This window comes from Thalassophryne amazonica, chromosome 8 (assembly GCF_902500255.1).
Source record: "Thalassophryne amazonica chromosome 8, fThaAma1.1, whole genome shotgun sequence".
NCBI lineage: Eukaryota > Metazoa > Chordata > Actinopteri > Batrachoidiformes > Batrachoididae > Thalassophryne > Thalassophryne amazonica.
Window position 1 is genome coordinate 70,412,540 of NC_047110.1, and position 18,866 is coordinate 70,431,405.

The 18,866-nt window shown below is 40.1% G+C and overlaps 2 protein-coding genes across 3 annotated transcripts in view; one reads left to right on the forward strand and one right to left on the reverse strand.

Moving 5' to 3' along the window:
• Positions 1–8,531, forward strand: part of LOC117514922 — a 29,591-nt gene extending 21,060 nt beyond the window's left edge. The window contains exons 10-15 of the mRNA XM_034175493.1: positions 212–412; positions 503–634; positions 3,430–3,508; positions 3,600–3,790; positions 5,152–5,172; positions 7,470–8,531. Coding sequence (XP_034031384.1) covers positions 212–412; positions 503–634; positions 3,430–3,508; positions 3,600–3,790; positions 5,152–5,172; positions 7,470–8,531 — 1,686 coding nt within the window. The remainder of the gene's footprint in view (positions 1–211; positions 413–502; positions 635–3,429; positions 3,509–3,599; positions 3,791–5,151; positions 5,173–7,469) is intronic.
• Positions 8,532–9,179: 648 nt separating this feature from the next.
• Positions 9,180–17,745, reverse strand: calub (calumenin b). Of its 2 annotated transcripts, none has more exons than XM_034176616.1 (7): positions 17,714–17,745; positions 14,577–14,818; positions 13,641–13,834; positions 13,373–13,539; positions 13,228–13,288; positions 12,742–12,941; positions 9,180–10,086 (listed from the first exon to the last, which is right to left on the reverse strand). In XM_034176616.1, the coding sequence occupies exons 2-7, from the start codon at positions 14,795–14,797 to the stop codon at positions 9,982–9,984; spliced, it is 948 nt and encodes a 315-aa protein (XP_034032507.1). In that variant the 5' UTR covers positions 14,798–14,818; positions 17,714–17,745; the 3' UTR covers positions 9,180–9,981. The 2 variants fall into 2 exon arrangements, with proteins under 2 accessions (XP_034032507.1, XP_034032506.1); XM_034176615.1 differs by having other exon boundaries at positions 17,647–17,729.
• Between the last annotated feature and the right edge of the window lie 1,121 nt (positions 17,746–18,866).

An 18,866-nucleotide genomic window follows, 5' to 3' on the forward strand; every position in this document is an offset into this window, starting at 1 on the left:
TCCGTCAAAATTTCTTGATTGCTCACAATGCTCTACAATGCTACTTTTACAACCCATTACACCCAAGTTCAAGCCCCGATTGGTTTTCAAATTATTGCATTTTTTTTGTTTTGTTTTGGGGTTTTTTGCGCCAAAAACGTAGACAATCAAGTAACCACCTTTTCGTTGCTCTGCTCTCTCTCTCTCCTTCTACATTTGTGTCTCTCACCAGGCTTACCAGGCTGATGACTCCAGGAAGTACACTGTTGCCACAGTAATAGTTCATATTCAGGCTGTGAACCAGTTTCGTCCAGAATTTGACATGGCTGAGTATCACGGCTTTGTGTCTGCGGGAAACAGTGCGGCCTCTCTAGTCAACACCTACGGCAGCAAAGCATTGATGTTACAAGTACAAGACCTGGATTTTAAGGATGTAGGCCGCGCTCCACATTCCACTGGCCACAGTGCTTGAATTGTTTAGGCAAATCAGTGTTTGATTTATTTTTTCTCCACTAACTGACAGGGTTTCAATCCCATGATCCACTTCACCTTCAGTCCTACATCCAATCACTCAGACATCTACTATGTCACACAGGAAGGACTTGTGATTGCCAAGACTAGTCAGCTCAAACCGAAACAGAAACACAATCTGGAGGTGAGCATCAGTAAAATGATTTATTTTAAGCTACAGTAAGTGTTATGACAATGTACTTTAATGATTTAAATGAGCCAAATTATGTAAAAGTACACACTACTAATTTTGCATAAATTGTCCAATAAATATACTGAAGAAAACTACCAAGCAACAGTAAAAATATACCCATACATTAAGACATACACCATATTCATTTTGTAGTGATTACTGAGGTCAGGTCTGGGTGCATGTTCACCACACCCGACACACTATGTGTGTGCTTAAAAAAAATTCTGACCCTGTCACTCCTTGACGATTTAGTCAGCATATGCCGACGTATGAAAAATTTGGTGAATATGCTGACATACGTTATGGGTACATTTTGTATAAGTTAAGCATGATGAAGCATGCTGGTATACGTTGTAGTACGGCAGTGTTGTTGAATACGTTTGTGCATGCACTATATTTTCGACGAATGCTAGCACATGGCTCATACGTCCAGCATACGCGGGCCATAAGTTGTAGGTACGTTATGCAATTGTTGACACACGTTACTTGTAAGTTACTCATAAGTCAAAATATGTTGAGATAATGTTTAGTGTACCCAAAACCTATTTCTAACCTATGAGTAAGTGCTTTGAACCTATGCGTAACTTATATCGAACTTATCTCCAAAGCATATTGATGTATGTAGACATATTTCTTGATGTGTTCCGGACGACCACAGAACTTACTGACCATGTGAGCTGCCATATAAATGGTGTATTGGCAGCATTTTTCATACATTGGCATACGCTGGCTAAATCGTCAAAGTGTGACTGACAGGCCCATAAACTACTGGCTGCTGGAGTTGTCAGCATTATACTGTTATTGTACAGTGTGTCGACTGTAGCATACAGCAATTTATTGCTGTAAAAAGACAACAGTACTGTCCCAGTGTTAAATTACAGTAAGCAACTGTGGTTGCCAGATTAATTCTGCGAAAACAACAACACAAACAATTCAATGAGATTTCATTGGTCTTCTTCCATTTTTTTTTTCGGGTCACCACAGGAGGTTTGGTTTGAGATCCACATGCTGATTTGGTTTTTCTAATGCACGTCCTCCTGTACAAGGAGAATGGAACATGGAAGGCCTTGAACTAGGGATATGGGACCAGGTTGATGACCCCAAGCAAAATGGAAGAATCCCAATGAAATGCCATTGAATTGTTTCATTGTCTTTTTTAGTCCGGGAAACAAAGCTGCTGATTATAATTTAACAGTTGGACAGTACTGTAATCTTTTTAAAGTAATAAACTGTTGCATGTTACAGTAGTCACACAGTAGAGTATCAGCACAGTAACACTGCAGCATAACAGTATAGTATCAGTTACTCTAACCGCCAGTAGTTTATTGTAAATTAATATGGAAATTTGTTAAAGCATACAGAGACAGACGACCAGTCCATCTTCACCTCTCAAAAGTAAACATCTATATGCTGCAGTCTGGTGAAACATGGGAGTCCCCTTGTTCTTCTCCAGCTGCTTGGGTCCTCAACACTGAGGCACATGCACGATGGATCATGCATAGAGAAATGTGCCACATAGCCAAAATGCTGCCATTCCCCGACAATACAAGTAATACTTCTCCTTCGTGTCTGCCTAATTTCTTTGACACAAAGTCATTCCAGTGGTACCCAAGCACCCCCAAAAAGACAACTAGGCATTGCATTATTGTGCTTGCTTCATAACATAAGAACCCTGGAGAGATTGTTTTTTTGTCAAGAAAGTTTACATTATGTACAATTTACAGATTTGCTCATTGACCAATTCTGTAAAAATGTGATGAAAAAAATACAACAACTTTTGGCTTGCTTTAAAAAGAAATTAGAGTATATACCATTCCATGAAGTACTTTGGAGAGATTTCAAAACTGCTTGAGGCAGCCCACCATTATATGTGATCAGACTGAGGACAACAAATCGGGTTAACCACAGAATAAGAAGAAATGACAATAAAAAAAAGAAAAAAAATAACGGCGGCAATTATATCAGCTAGATAAGTCCACGAATGGACTTCCGAAAAATGTTAATGTTTAACATAAGGATCACATTAAAAAGCTTAGTCCGTAAATGGATTTTACATTACACCTATTGTATTCTGTAATTCTGCGCTTGAGCTGGGTAGCCAAGTTCTCCTCTGAGCCGACTTCTTCCCTGGACCAAGACAGGCCCAGGCCAAGTTCACGCCTGGGTCAAATTCTCACCGGGCTGAGTTCTCTTGTATCCCACTGGTGCCAGTACTTATCCCTCAATTCCATAGCGTTAAACGCATGAGTTTACATTTCTCCCTGGATGGGACGCCAATCCACTGCAGCTTACTTCTCCAGCCAATGTTGGTACCCATTTACAGCTGGATGGACTGTGACAATGTAGACAGAGTGTGTGGTCTAAACATACAGGTAGTGTGATAAGCATTCAAACCGACACCCTCATATCACTGACTGACTTGCTCTGCAATGCTGGAAATAAATATAAAACCCAAATGATCTACACTGAAAGATGATGAGCATGAATGTTATATGTACACAGCACAAAGTTAAACAACAATTCAAGCACATCGGTATGTCCTTCAACTTATCAAGAAAGAGCCTCAACAGATTTTGTCCAACGTCCTAATAGAAGGTGAAACCCAAATGTTACGGAAAGGCTTCAATGTGCAGTACTATTTACTGTAATGAAACCAATACATTGCAATGTTCAGTACTTTTGTCTTCATCAAACAGATACTGATGCCGATGTTGATCAATGTGATAACAAGTGAAAATATTACACAGGTAATGGCTGTAGACCAAGAGTCAGGTGATGCCACCTTTGCTACTGTGCTGGTAGAGGTGTTACCTGAAGGACACTCAAGTAAGAAGACGCATTAATGCACGTGTACACATTGCTAATGACTCCTGAAGTAATGAAATGAAACAAATTCTGTCTTCATGCGTATCTTCAGTTCCGCAGAGTCCACAGGGTGGCACCCTTCTGACAGGCTGTGTCATTGGAAAAGTCATGTTTTTGATCATCTTGTGCACACTCTTAATGGGATGTCTCATTTCACCTATGTTATGGCTAAAAAGGAGACACTTGGGGCACAAGGGCTCTCTGAATAGAGGGTGTGTGGCTCAGGAAAAACACCCTAATGTGGTAAGATCTCTAATCTCCATCTCCACACTGCATTGAAAAGGTTTCTGCCTTTTTCTTGATTTACAGTTGCACCTTATATTTGTTGTGTTTTTGGAAACAAACACTAATTGATAAGTGAGCACAAAGAGACAGCAAATCCTGACAGGATTACTTCCAAACCTGTTGAATCTAAACATCACTTTTATATCAATTTTACCAATATGGCATTGCCCAAATCAAAACCAAATCCTCAAGACATGAGAAAGTTATTCAAATATAAAGTCTGGAAAAGAATGTAAATCAATTTCTAAAGATCTACGGTGCCAGAGAAACCAAATGAGATCCTCCATCTTATAATGGAAAAAACTTGGAAAGGGGTTACAGGTCCCAGGAATGGCCAGTCTGCAACAGTCCCATGAAGAACACATCAGTGAATAATCCAGTTTTGTCACCAAAGAAATCAGACCTTAAATCAAGAAACTGCAGGGCTTATTTAACTCTGATTTGGTGTGCGTTCACCACTTCATCATTACATAGAAAGACAGAATTGTGAACTCTGCTCTCTATAAATGATAATGTCAGCTCATTAGTCCATCATCTGAAACCCCATCTGAATGTCCCAAAGGAAACATATGTAAAGTTAATGTGTTGTCTATTCAAAGTCCTCAAAAACCTACCAGAAATACCGGTGAAATGGGCAGTTTGGGATGAAAAACCCTCTAATGTGGCTGAAAAAAAACAAAAACATAATTACTAATGTGGCTAAAAAAAAAACATAATTATGTTAAGAAAACTGAATGACGACAGCGTTAAATATGGATACAATCAATCATCACCAATAAACAGAGTTGTAATATAACTTCCTTCATGTGGCTCAAAGATCAAAGACCAGCAATCAGATCAAAGATCAGCAATCGGGATCAAAGTTCAACAATCAGGATCCAAACCAGCATCTAAAAATGAGTGATCATGATAAAGGTCAGCAATCAGGATCAAAGCTCAAGACAAAGGCCAAGATCAGGCCAGCAATCAGAAACAAAAGTGACGATTTAGGATCAAAGGTCTGCAGTCAGAATGTAAGAGATCAAAAGAATAGCCCTCTCACAGTTAAAAAGGAAAGAGATAAAAATCTGTGAAAATATAAAGAAACATCGTTAGGACCTTAGAGAATGTATACACTCTCGGAGTACCTCTCCAATTTAAAAACTACTTATTCAGTGCTCAGTCCTCATCTAATATCAAAGTTCTATCAAATTCTGAGACATTTCTAACAGAATACAAAACAAAATCAGGACAGTGTCAAAAACCTTTTCTGAAGTGCATAATCTACACATTATTATTTAAGATTTTGTTATTGACATATTGTTTAATTTCCACCACAGACCTTGCAGTGGTTCCAGCTGGTAAGCTCTTTATCTGCTATTGTGTTACTGTTTTATCTTTATCCTTATTCTCCTGTCCTGTAAAGTTATTATACACTCATCATTTATGGGAACCCTTTCCCTTTTATTGTGGTCTGTGCACATCACTCCAATGTTTTGTGTAGCAAAACTTAATGCTTTGTGTGCATGCATACATATGCAAAGAGGAAAGTCAATAATAAGAGAAAACCAGAAAAAAAAGGGGGTAAAGTGAAAAGTGAAGTGGAAAATAGTTTGAGGGATGTTTACTGAACACTGGGTTGTCTGTGTTAGAATTGATAGACATGCTGAGAAATGACAGAAAGCTTCCAAAGAAGTAAAGGGCTAAATACCCAACAAAAGACTACATGAATACCCAGTCTAGAATGCCACCACCATCACAGGTCCCAGGTCCCCGGGAGGACCTCAGACCCAGAGAGCAATACCCCAAGCATCCCCAAGCCTAGTAGGCTGGCCACCACAGGCACAGATCAAACACAAACCTCAAGATCTGTCTCTGTCTCCCCACCTGCATAAAAGGCATCCATAGCCATGAGACAGGACACCAGCACAAAGTCCTAGGTGGGGCTCTGGTACCCTGTCGTTAACAGTATTTGGTTGGAGAAGAACACATGAAAATGTACTTAGAATACAAATGTTTTTCTGTTACAATTAAAGGGTAACAAAGCCTAATTAGATGAGCTATGCATTTAACTACACTCAACAAAAATATAAACCTTTCAAATTTCATAATACTGACAAAATTTAATTTCTACTGAAACTGTTGCAAAATTACATCTCATTTTAATGAACATACACTCAACAAAAATATAAATGCAACACTTTTGGTTTTGCTCCCATTTTGTATGAGATGAACTCAAAGATCTAAAAGTTTTTCCACATACACAATATCACCATTTCCCTCAAATATTGTTCACAAACCAGTCTAAATCTGTGATAGTGAGCACTTCTCCTTTGCTGAGATAATCCATCCCACCTCACAGGTGTGCCATATCAAGATGCTGATTAGACACCATGATTAGTGCACAGGTGTGCCTTAGACTGTCCACAATAAAAGGCCACTCTGAAAGGTGCAGTTTTATCACACAGCACAATGCCACAGATGTCGCAAGATTTGAGGGAGCGTGCAATTGGCATGCTGACAGCAGGAATGTCAACCAGAGCTGTTGCTCGTGTATTGAATGTTCATGTCTCTACCATAAGCCGTCTCCAAAGGCGTTTCAGAGAATTTGGCAGTACATCCAACCAGCCTCACAACCGCAGACCACGTGTAACCACACCAGCCCAGGACCTCCACATCCAGCATGTTCACCTCCAAGATCGTCTGAGACCAGCCACTCGGACAGCTGCTGGAACAATCGGTTTGCATAACCAAAGAATTTCTGCATAAATTGTCAGAAACCGTCTCAGGGAAGCTCATCTGCATGCTCATTGTCCTCATCGGGGTCTCGACCTGACTCCAGTTCGTCGTCGTAACCGACTTCAGTGGGCAAATGCTCACATTCGCTGGCGTTTGGCACGTTGGAGACGTGTTCTCTTCACCGATGATGCGAAGGAGATGTGTTGCACTGCATGAGGCAAATGGTGGTCACACCAGATACTGACTGGTATCCCCCCCAATAAAACAAAACTGCACCTTTCAGAGTGGCCTTTTATTGTGGGCAGTCTAAGGCACACCTGTGCACTAATCATGGTGTCTAATCAGCATCTTGGTATGGCACACCTGTGAGGTGGGATGGATTATCTCAGCAAAGGAGAAGTGCTCACTATCACAGATTTCAACTGGTTTGTGAACAATATTTGAGGGAAATGGTGATATTGTGTATGTGGAAAAAGTTTTAGATCTTTGAGTTCATCTCATACAAAATGGGAGCAAAACCAAAAGTGTTGCGTTTATATTTTTGTTGAGTATAAATGTAAATTATTTTGACAAATAGGGAGGTGATAGGTTAGATGGTACAGAGGCAGGTTGGATGTTCCGTTTGATTTCTCTAACAGACAGGTAAATCACTAAGGTCCCAGTTGAGTGCCTTGCATGGCAGCATGCGGACATTGGTGACTTTTAATGGTTGAATGTGAGGCATCCCTGTAAAGTTCTTTGAGCCTCTGCATCAGATGGGAAAGCGCCATGTAATGCAGTTAATTTACCATATAATTACACCGTTTAAAATCAATTTTCAAATGACTAATCTCCACTCAGGTGGATGAGAGAGAATGTTACTGCTGTTAAATGATTTTGTTTACTAAATGATGCATTAACAACTATGCCTGGTCTTCAGGTGAATCACCACAGTGCCATGGCACAGATGGAAGAACTACCCTTTGGCACTGATGAATATGGCACCTGCAATCCTTCTTTCAGCCTCCATGATAAATCAGGCATCAACAATGAGCAAGACTGTACACCCTGTGGAAGCTCAGTTCCACCCAGAGCGACAGCTCTAACGGACACTCATGTCATTCCCACCGAAACGGTGTGTAGCCCTGTGATCATGAACAATAATTCTACACCAATCAAAAGCTCCTTCACCACCCACACCTTTCACTCAACCACAGCGGATGTTAATCCATGCCAAGTGGCTCAGGAAAGTTCTCTGTTTAAAGAAAGTCCACCCTTGCCAAGTCCACCACGTGATTCAGCTCTGGATTCTGAATCCAGTAAAAGCCTCACACCATCCAAGACCAATCACAGCCCCACATTTCGTGATATAACCAGCACTCAACCTTTCACCTGTCAAGATTCAAAAACCACACCAACCGACTCAAGTGATGACTATACTGACCCTATCAACAGTCCATCTTCTCAATCTTCTTTTAGTGACCTCTTCAGTCATTCCAGAATTGCTTTAGCAGAGATCGAAAAACCCTTCTGCAAGCCTTGTGTGAATACACCAAATATTTTATGTTCCCCAAGACAGGTGGTGTTGCCTCTCGAGTCCTCACCTTTCTCAAAGGAGACGAGAACACCCCCTCCCACCCCTGAACATGCACCTTTAAAAGGCAGATTGTTGGTACATATAGATACATCTTCCCTTGCCAAACCTCTGACACCACAGGCAACATATTTGCCGTTAAGGGCAGAGTCATTTTGCCAGGTAGACCAACCCTGTACATCAATGGATAAAACTGACCCATTGGAGAAGCCAGGAAAAGCAGCAAACATGGATAGTCCATATGAGGACAAAACTCTCTCATTGAACTCAGAATACACCCAAGAAGTGGGGGAAGATGTTCAGAGAGATGAAGATGCTGACAATGAGGATGAGTTAGATTCTGATGATGAAGCACTGCTGAGCACAATGAACAAGTGCAATCCCATCTTTATCTCATTTTGTAAGTGATGTCACTATAATATCAGGTACAGAGAATGGAGCGGCAAAAGTCTATGTGAAGGTGGTAAGGGGAAGACAGATCATCAAACAGACTGCCAATGACTGTGGAGTGGTGTGCGATTGGTAATCCTGAGTCACCGAGAACAACATGCATAAGCTATAACTGGAATTAACTATGATTCGCCATTCATCCAAGTGACTTTGTCAGTCTAAAGTAAATAGAAGTAAGTCTTACTTACACACATTAACATGACTGCCTCTACTGGTAACCAAACATGGTTGTTCAGGTCAACAAGAAGGTACTGTTCATTATTCTGAGGAGCTGTTAAGGTCAATTAGTTTGTGATTGTGGAAAAATGTTTACCCCAAATGGACTCCAATTAAGCTGTAGAAACATCAAGGATGATCAGCGGAAACAGGATGTTCAAACTTGCGCTCCATAGCAAAGGCTGTGAATATTTATGCAATTGATTTTAATTTTATTTCTAATAAATTTGCAAAAAAAAAAAAAACCCCAAAAAACTGCATTGTCATAATAGGGTACTGTGTGTCAAATTTTGAGGAAAACAAATGAATTTCATCCACTTTGGAAACAGGCTGTAACATAAAATGTGGAAGAAGTGAATGCACTGTAAGAACAATGTACACTAAACATTTCAATTCAAAGTTTTATTAATGTTTTCCCAATCACAAAACTGGATCTGTCAGAGTGCGGTTTGCAATCCAAAAAAATAGAATAAAAAACTATTTACAGTAGAGTCATGAGTGAAGGGCTTGTTGGTGCTGTGACCCTATAGATTATAGGATAAAGAAAATTATCAGTGGTGACAAATACGGTAGTTATGAGGAGTAAAAGCATTTAGCAAGTGTCAAGATGTCGACTGAAAAAGTACCTCCCCATCCACCTTATAAAACTTTGTTTTTGCCTTTTAATGAGAAGTTCAACTCAGGCAGCACTAAAAAAAAGTCACTCAAGAGTACAAGCAATATCATTTATGTACAAACATTACTGAGGTGTTGTAAAGGCAGCTTTTCAAAAACAAAAACTATAAATTCTTGATTCCTTAAACAGCACAAACTGCCCTTCAGAGCTAGAGTCTGCATTTCAGTGGATGATTTGCAAACAGTGCAGGCTCACTATATTGCACTAGTCCAAATAATCTTCGTCAATGGAATTTAATGTTTATATACACACACACACACAAATTAAAATAAAATAAAGGAAAGGTTATGCTGCCTTCAAGGGCAGCATGGCAAAGCAAAGCCTGGACTCTTATCCCAGAGACATGCGCAACACACTGGACATAAGTGCACACATTTATATTGGTGTGTTCAAAGGACCAAAAAAAAAAAAGTTATTGTCCGTGGTTCTGGTTTAGTAAAGCTCATCTTATTTCAAAGCTCTGAGGAACTGCCAAATGAGAAGAGTAGCACACAAGATGAACAAATCACTCAGACATTACAGCTCCACATGTCGAGTTAAAGCCTCGCCGAAGTCAGTCGCCTGGCTGCCCACGAAGAGGTCGTACTTATCCACAATTTCTTTCTTGGTCAATCGGCCATCCTGACAGAAAGATGATAATGTGATCGTGAGTATACACAAGCTTCTTTACAAGTTATTAATAAATAAAATCCATTAATGCCTATTAACACTTTGATGAATACATGAAGAAAACAGGACAAACCTGAACCAGTGCTTTTATAAAACAAACTTATTGGTAATATGATCATAGCAGGCAACAATGAACTTCGACTTGAGGTGAGTTTCTTTCAGCCAACCCTGGACATTTCTGTTCCATTCTCAGGGACTACCAACCCAGAGGTACTGTCCCAGACTATCATAATGTAGGCCTATCAGTTAATGGTGAATGCCCCAAAATTGGCCCCTGAAGACTTAAAAATGAAAATTACAGTAGACACAAGTGTAAAGACACCTTGACACTTATGCAAATTTGATGCATCCCACTATATAAAATAATCATTTTGTAGCTGATGGCGCTTTGCTCTCAGAACTTGGCTGATGAAACCATTCTCTCATCGCTCTCAGAATCACAGAAATTACAGCTACAAGTTGTCTCGCATGCATCGTGTGGTGGAGAATAAATTTGGAATCTTGTCATAATGTATCTGTAAAACTATATTTATTATAGATGTAACATCTTGTCATAATCATTCAGATGCCCTGCATGCAATGACATGCAGTGCTTTCAAATAGGTCGCGCAATGTTCACGACTAGCTGCCACAGTGCATACTGGGAGGTCAAGCAGTGATCACTGCTGAAGGGCTAGGGGCACAGTAAATAACTGCTGCCATCTGTATATTGTTCTCATAGGAATTAAAATATGCACAAAAGAAAAAGGGTCACTGTTACATGCAAAAGTGGGTACTGTATTCAAAGTGCTGCCAATTTTGTTTTTAACAGCAGACTGCTGAAACCTTGAGACATTATGCAACATGACTAGTACATCATGTTAAGTTCATCAGTTGGGATTATTTTTTGTAAATGAAAAAAAACAAAAACAAAATTTAAATTTGTGGTCCTAAATTTACTCACCATATATAAGTCTAATTGGGGTGTTCGCTGTGCTTTTTCACCCTTAATGTGTGTGCACAAACAAACACACCTCGTCAGCAACCCAGGACACATACCACTACTGTCAACAGCAATCTGACCAGATAACCAAACTGCTGTGAGAATCATTCCAATAATTACCAACAGACTTAAAATAGATGCCTCTATCAAAACAAACATCACTTGGTAGTGAGACTACGAGTTCCTTGCCCCCCACCTACTATTTCCTCTTCAGATGGCTTTAATGGAGTTCAATGAAAGGAAACTGACAACTTTAATCCCCATGTTTCGCTCCATCTGATGACACCTACACGTTTTCTCTGTCTGAAGACCTGCCTACATTGCAGGCTTATTTTTTTACAGTAACATTTATGGAACATGGGCACTAACAAAAGGTGGAGGAGACCAATTATACTGTCACCAATGGGCTTATCAGGGGGGTGGTAAGGTTAGACCGTACTCATGTGAAGCACCTTGAGGCAGTGTTCTTGTAATATGGTGCTAAAAAATGTTGAATCAAATTCAGTGGTGCAGTAGTTCTACATCCTACAGAAAGTCTTGTTCTGTCTAATTAACAAGCAGACCCCCCACCCCCACCCTGCACACAGCTGAATTTGCAGCAAGTAGGTGGGATTGGAGACAGGCGCAATGTGCCAATAATCAAAGGCTGAAGACATACAGGGGGTCTGGTGGACTTCACCCAAGAAATTTTGAAATGTCACATTATTCGAAGCACACAAGCAGTGAAACCCTATCCAACCTTATCTGGTTTCTGCACAACAGAATGTTACATTACACTGCAGTGTCAAATGGACTGCATTTCCATCTGCTCATAGCACTTTGCATATAACTGACATTCACCCTGATGTGAGGGTGCTGCCATACAAGATACTCACTACACACCAGGAGAAACTAGGGGATTAAGGACCTTGCCCAAGGGCCCTTAGTGATTTTCTGGTCAGGCTGGGATTTGAACAGAGGATCCTCTGATCTCACGCTCAACACTTTAACCACTAGACCATTACCTCCCCCAAACTTAACTGTGAAAGATACCATAACGTTAAATAAGTGCAATGGCCACTAATAATGAATATTAAATCTGAAATGGGCCTTTCTACATAATTTACTTTTTATACTAATACTTTTGTAGTTTTACTGAAAAATTTCAACACAGCACTTTCATTTTGCTTTTGCAGTCTGCTGACATACACCTGTCCAGGTGGTGGCAGCACTGCACTAAGTTTTGCTAGTCGATGTGAACATCCTGCTTACTCAGCAATGATAACTCAGTTTGCCGTCATGCCATGATTATGACAAAATGTGTCAACTTGTAGATACTGCAACATTAATGTTGCATTAAGTTGTTCTAACACCTCAATGTTGAATGTGGCAGCTATAGATTATAACTGACATTTTAAAACATGTTACAGACTGACATAAATACCCTGACATGGGGTCAGGGAGAGTAGTCCACAGAGTTACTCAACAGTATGGTCCCGGCCAGATTTCCTAACATATTGGCTGAATTTTGTGTAGTTTGTGCAACGGAATGCTTGGTAAAGAGCTGTGTATTCAGTATGTTTAACACAGATTCAAAGTGTGCAGTGGGTGAAAAAAGGGGAGGGGGAAATTAACTGCAGACATACCTTGTCTACATCAGACTCGTAGACTAGATGCTTGGCCTCTGCCTCAGCATGATCATAATCACTTGGAAGGATCCAGTCTCTAGTTTCATCCTTGTCCATTTTCCCATCTTTGTTTTTGTCCCTGAACTCCGTGAATTGTTCTCGCTCAGTCATCACCCACTCAGGTTCTGAGGCATTTCCCTCTTGGTTGTACATGTCACCTAAAGATTGGAGAACATGTTTGCTTGTGTTCTTGACTTTACAACCTTGTTCTGTTGTCACCAATACCTTAGACCAGGGGTGGCCAAGTTCGGTCCTCGAGAGTCACCTTCCTGACACTTGTCTCCCTGCTCCAACACACCTGAATCCAATGAAGGACTTGTTTGCAGACTTTTAATGAGCCTTTCATTGGATTCAGGTTTGATGGAGCAGGGAGACAACTAAGTGTCAGGAAGGTGGCTCTCGAGGACCGAACTTGACCACCCCTGCCTTAGACACTCAACTCACCAATATACTCGTTCAAGTCAATGAAACCGTCTCCATTCTTGTCAATGTCTTCCATGGTTTCCTACACAAAGCAACAAGAAAACAGGGTACTTGGCAATAATACAGGAAACAAAGTTACTCCTTAAGTGATGCAAGCGTCCCTCACCAGCACCACAATGTCCTTCATGTGATCAATCTCTTCAGGGTGAAGGAATGCTGTGAACTCCTCCTTGGTCACTTTCATATCATAATTCTGGTCAGCCATTTTGAACCTCCTTTCATCACGAGACATCATTTGTTTATAGTTGAAGCCATCTTCATGTTCGGGGTCATCTGAAAGCAAGAGTTACAACTTCAAAAGATTGTACACAAGTCACTGCACTGAAGGGTTAAACGCATCACGCATTTGGAAAACTGAGGAAGTGCGACCATACCAAGCATGTATCCATAAGTGACATTTTTGTATTCCTCCCAGGTCACCACACCGTCACCGTTGAGGTCATGACTCTTCCACTGCCGATCCACATCGTCATAGATCCATCTCTTCTGGGCGTGTTTGATCCACTTCTTCATCTCTTCAACAGTCACAAACCCATCTTTATCCTCATCTATATGGTCAACCAACATGCTGTAGACAGAGTTTAAACGGGTCCATTATGATCAACTTTACAGTTCCGACTCAAATAATTTTCATATAAGGAGTAAATCAACAGTGCCATGTCAGCTACAAGCAAAAGATCTTCAGATTGTTGCACTTACAAATCAGCTGCACATAATAAGCCAAGTTTGCATCATGACTGCGTATGCTCAAACTCTGAACCTCGCTCTTGTTTAGTGACCAAACAGACCAAACCCAAGTAGCGTGATCATGTGTTACAAGATGTGTAGCTTTAACTGTATTTAAACCTTAAGCTCAGGTCAAGACAAAACATAACAGGTGTACACAGCGCTATTGTTGACTGTGAAAACAGTTATTACAGAGTTGAACGGTGGCGTAAAATCCAGTGCAATATTCATAATTGTGAGCACAAAGATGCAGAATGCACAGACAAACCACTGTTTGTTTTACACAACTTACCCCCAGAGAAGAAAAACCCCAAAGGGCGCAAAAGATGGATTAAAATAGTAATTTTGTCAGTTATCACTGACGGTTTAATAATGTGAACAAAACGCTACTACGTTAAACAATGGCAAGACGTACCTTCCTTTTGCCAATCCAATCAATCAGGTATTACATTTACGATTATGTTCACATAATCATGTTTATTTTACATTCTGCCATCTTTACACAAGTTCCATTGGTAGCCAAACTTGTATTCAATCCCATAATGCATAGAGATGTGCATTATAGTTCTGCCATGTTTTAATACCCGAGTCTCTCCTTGCTTTCCTCCGGCGTGAGCTGATCAAAGGTCTTTGCCTCCTCCTGTCCCAAAAAGGCATCGTGGTCATAGTCAAAATTTTCTGCGTCATTGTGCTCTCTGTTGCTGAGGGGTTCATCATGAATAACACGATCCTTTTTCTCAGTGGGTTTGCTGGTGGCATAAACCACACAGAGAGCAAAGCACATCAGAAATGGTCGCAGCTCCATCCTCTTTATGTAGATCACCGACTGAAACAGAGTTCAAAGACAGAAGACAAGTCTTACAAACTGAAGAGCATTTACTTGAAAAATGTTTGTAATAAAAGCATGCTAAAGCAGAGGAGCTTCATACTGACAAAATGCTACCGTCCCTGCAGAGCTGAAAACAGATCTCGACTTACAGCCAGGCACACACACATTTGGACAGTGAGAATTTTGTTTTGCCTCTGCACACCACCACAGAGTTCAAATGTAACAATATGTGCTTGTAGTGCAGACTTCATATGGTTATGCCATTACAGCCTTCCATGGCTGTGATCGGAAGGACTGCACAGTGCAACGTTTGTCTGCTGCAGTCACAGCTGCATGGGTGAATGCAAGATACAATGAAAACCATCAAATCAGTTTCCATGGGCCTTCTACTAAACTGGAGCTGAAGTTTAACAGAGTGAAGAAAATGTTTGTTCCATTCTACTATGAAGTTCTATGACTCGTGACAGACAAAAGTTGCAATATGCACTTCCTTCAGTCAGTCAAAGCCTGTAAAAGGATAACTGATTTTTCCACCTGATGCAAGTGCTCACACACATACGTCAGAGTGCTTCCAAGCAAGGCGCAACTGTACACCAAAAATTAAGGCCCTTCCTCAAAGGCACCTTAGCACAAGGACACTATTCCAACCACCTCCATGTTTTAGTCTCGTATAGTGCACTTCAAACCTATGTAGTGGGCACATATTATTGCCTTACTTTGCAGTCACCCATAAACACAAAGTGAGCATTAACAAATGTAGTGTTCATTTAGTTTTTCCAGTTATAGCACAGTCATGTCCCTGACAAGTTGCCATCCTCTATGATTAAAGGAGTTTGAAGGTAGAACATCAGCACTGCAATCATAACGAAACATGTAGAAATAAACCATAGTTGATGCACAAGCATTCACTGAATGAAAGCGCCTGAAGCGTAGCCGACTGCCAAAAAGAGAAGATAAATAAATAATTGGTAATATTGTTGATGCTGTTTTGCCAATATGCAGTGAGAGAATTGTGATGGTGTCTCACCTCTGACAGCTGAATACAGTTGACTCCAGACAGAGCTACCATATGGTTTTCATCTTTTAATAACCATTGTAAATTAATTATGTTTATTCACACACACGTACTCAGAGTTTACATGGTGTACTGTAAAATGAGAAGCAGCATAAGACTAACAATAAAATCAAGTGTTACATAACTAAAAACATGGTCCATATAAAAAGTAGAATAATTAGATAGCTAATTTAAAAAATTAATAAAGCCATTAATTTACACATATTTGTAACAACACAAATCTGAGTTCATCAGGTGTAAAACCCTTAATAATAATTAAACACTGACTTCAGTGACTTGGAAATGTTTAGCCATCCGGACAAGTCTAAAGAAAAGTGGCTGTAACACTGATATGCATTAATATCAAGTCTGTGTACCTGACCTGTATCAGTCTAGGCATGATACAGTCTTCACCTGTATCAGGCCTACTATTTGTATATGTCTGTAGCCAAACTGCTTGCTCATGGAGCAGGAAAGGTTAAGCCTGTACTCCTGTCTGACACAGACATCTTATTTGAAGATTCCAGCCAGGCAAATGTTCCCCATTATGGGAAAGTTCATAATCGAGATATTACTCAGAAATTCATTCAGCAACTTCTAATAAAGTCACAGGGGAAGGATTTGTGAGTTTCAAGCTACTGAAATATGAAATTCACCCCAATTATCTGTTCATCCCCAAGTTGACTGTTTGGCTTTTGGACTCTGTCAAAATCTATAAAACTCTGAGGTAATAGGTTGCCACAATTTTGGAACATTTTAGAGAGTAAATGATGGACCCCCACCACACGACAACAACAAAAGCTCAATAACTACTTAAAAGTATTTATTCACATGGACAGCGTCACAAAGCCTTTAATGACATGTCTACTAGAAACACTTTTTATAAGATGATCAATGAGCCACACAGATCACAAATATTTTGAAAGTGGGAGAATAATAATATATGGCTCAATCAGCTCACACCCCATTCACCCACATCAATCGTTTTCCTCATTGACAAGTCATTTTTCCAGATATACCTCTCCTTTTCTACTTATCTGTAGACATTGTATATCCTTCCATTAACTGAAAAGTTATTTAAAAACAAGTCAAGGACAGCTCAAATCTAGACTGAAACCCATTAAAAGCATTTTAAGACTAAATCCATAGGACACGCAAGCTTTACAAATTAAACCAGCTTAAACATTGTTGAAAACACTATTGCTGCTTTGAGCAATCAGAAATATTGATATACAATATTAAAGCACGCCTGCAATGTATACTTTTCAACCTTTGTGTATAACAGTTTAATAACAAACAAAACAGGAACAAATTTAAACTTTTCACAAGAGGGAACCATTCTTCCCACCTTTTCCAAAATTGGGTTTACAAAAACAACTCTCCAAACAAGAAATTGTTCAAACAAGAGACGTCCATAATAGTTACTTCTTCTGGTGCCACGATTTTAATTTACAGCGATGACTTAGTTTCCATAGAAGGAAAGTTGATACAGTCACAGTAGCTTACAGAAAATTAGCAACTCTTAGCAGATTTTACCATTATAGATGTTAGTGCTCAAGTCTTCCCATATTATTTCTTGCCAATATTTACTTTCCATATTAACGTCCACTTAAAACACTTTATATTCATTACTTAACACTAAAATTTCACTCGAAGCTTGCATTGGCTAACCTAGCTTACCCACCAAATTGACCCAAAATTATAGCTTCCAAGCACAACTGACGACAAACAAAAACCTACACGTGCCCACATAAAGTACATTACGACCTACCTTAAACAGAAAAACAAGAAAGAAAAGTATTATAACACTTTCGAAGGCACAAAGAAAAAAACCTCACCGGTGTCTCCGTGGAAGTTGAGCTATGCTGTTTTAAACCAACCCCCGGAAACACACCCCTCCACGTTCTGCGCGAGAAAGCTCACCGACCAATCAGACTACGAGTCGGCGAGTGTGATGTCGCTCGTTCATTGGTCCACTTCAACGGAACCTCTGTGATTGGATTGGCCGAGAACCGCCACGTCCTCAAAGTCAACAAATCCAACGAATACCTTTCATTCACAATACGAGTCTGCAGCGTGGAAACTTAAAACGCAGCGGCAGAACACAACAACCCAAACAACTCCACTCCTCCTCCCCCAATTTTACTGTCATTAAACAGAGCAAACAGGAGAAATACGCGGAGATTTCAGGTGCTTTGTAAAACTCGGCAGTGCAAACAAATATCAACTGTGGAAGAAATTCCTCAACAGAACACAACTCACAGTATTAATAATGGCAATCTGAGCAAATCTATGCATACTAGTTTCATTATATACTACTAGTGTTGTGAATATTCATTCACTGCGACATTGTTCTTTTTGAATGCACAGAATGTAACAGAAACCTTTGTTATATGTGCTGAGTTTTACAAAGCGTTTGTTTCAGTTGTCCAAGTTGTCCAAGATGCTTTATGGGACATCCTGAGAAATTGTGGGATCTCCAACAAATTGTTGAGCATCATAACCTACCAAAACACAGGTACTATGGGGGCTGGGTGGAGTCACGGAAGTGTCTCTGACTGGTATTCATCGGGGATGTGTTGTGGCTCCCATGCTGTTCACTGCTTGTGTGTACCAGGCATTGGGTGTAGTAGTAGAAACCAGCAGTTTAGGTCCCTTTGTCATTGAGGAAAGGTTTGCTGACCTTTATTTCGTGGATGATCTTGTGATCTTCTTTGCAGAACCAATCATTGCCCTGACGTATGATCTTGAGATTATCTTAGATCAAGACCAAGATCCAAGCTTTCAGTGGCTTCCAAGATTCAGAAATGGATTCATATGTGGTGAAAGTGTCACATTTGTATTGATTCAGTTATCTCAGCAGTGACATTCATGTCTCTGGGTACTTCTGAGATTGAAAGAAGCCTGGGAACAGTTTATAGAATCACTAGCCGATCACTTGCCTCAGGTCTGGTTTGATTCTGACACTTTAATGTAATGAAAACTTCATCT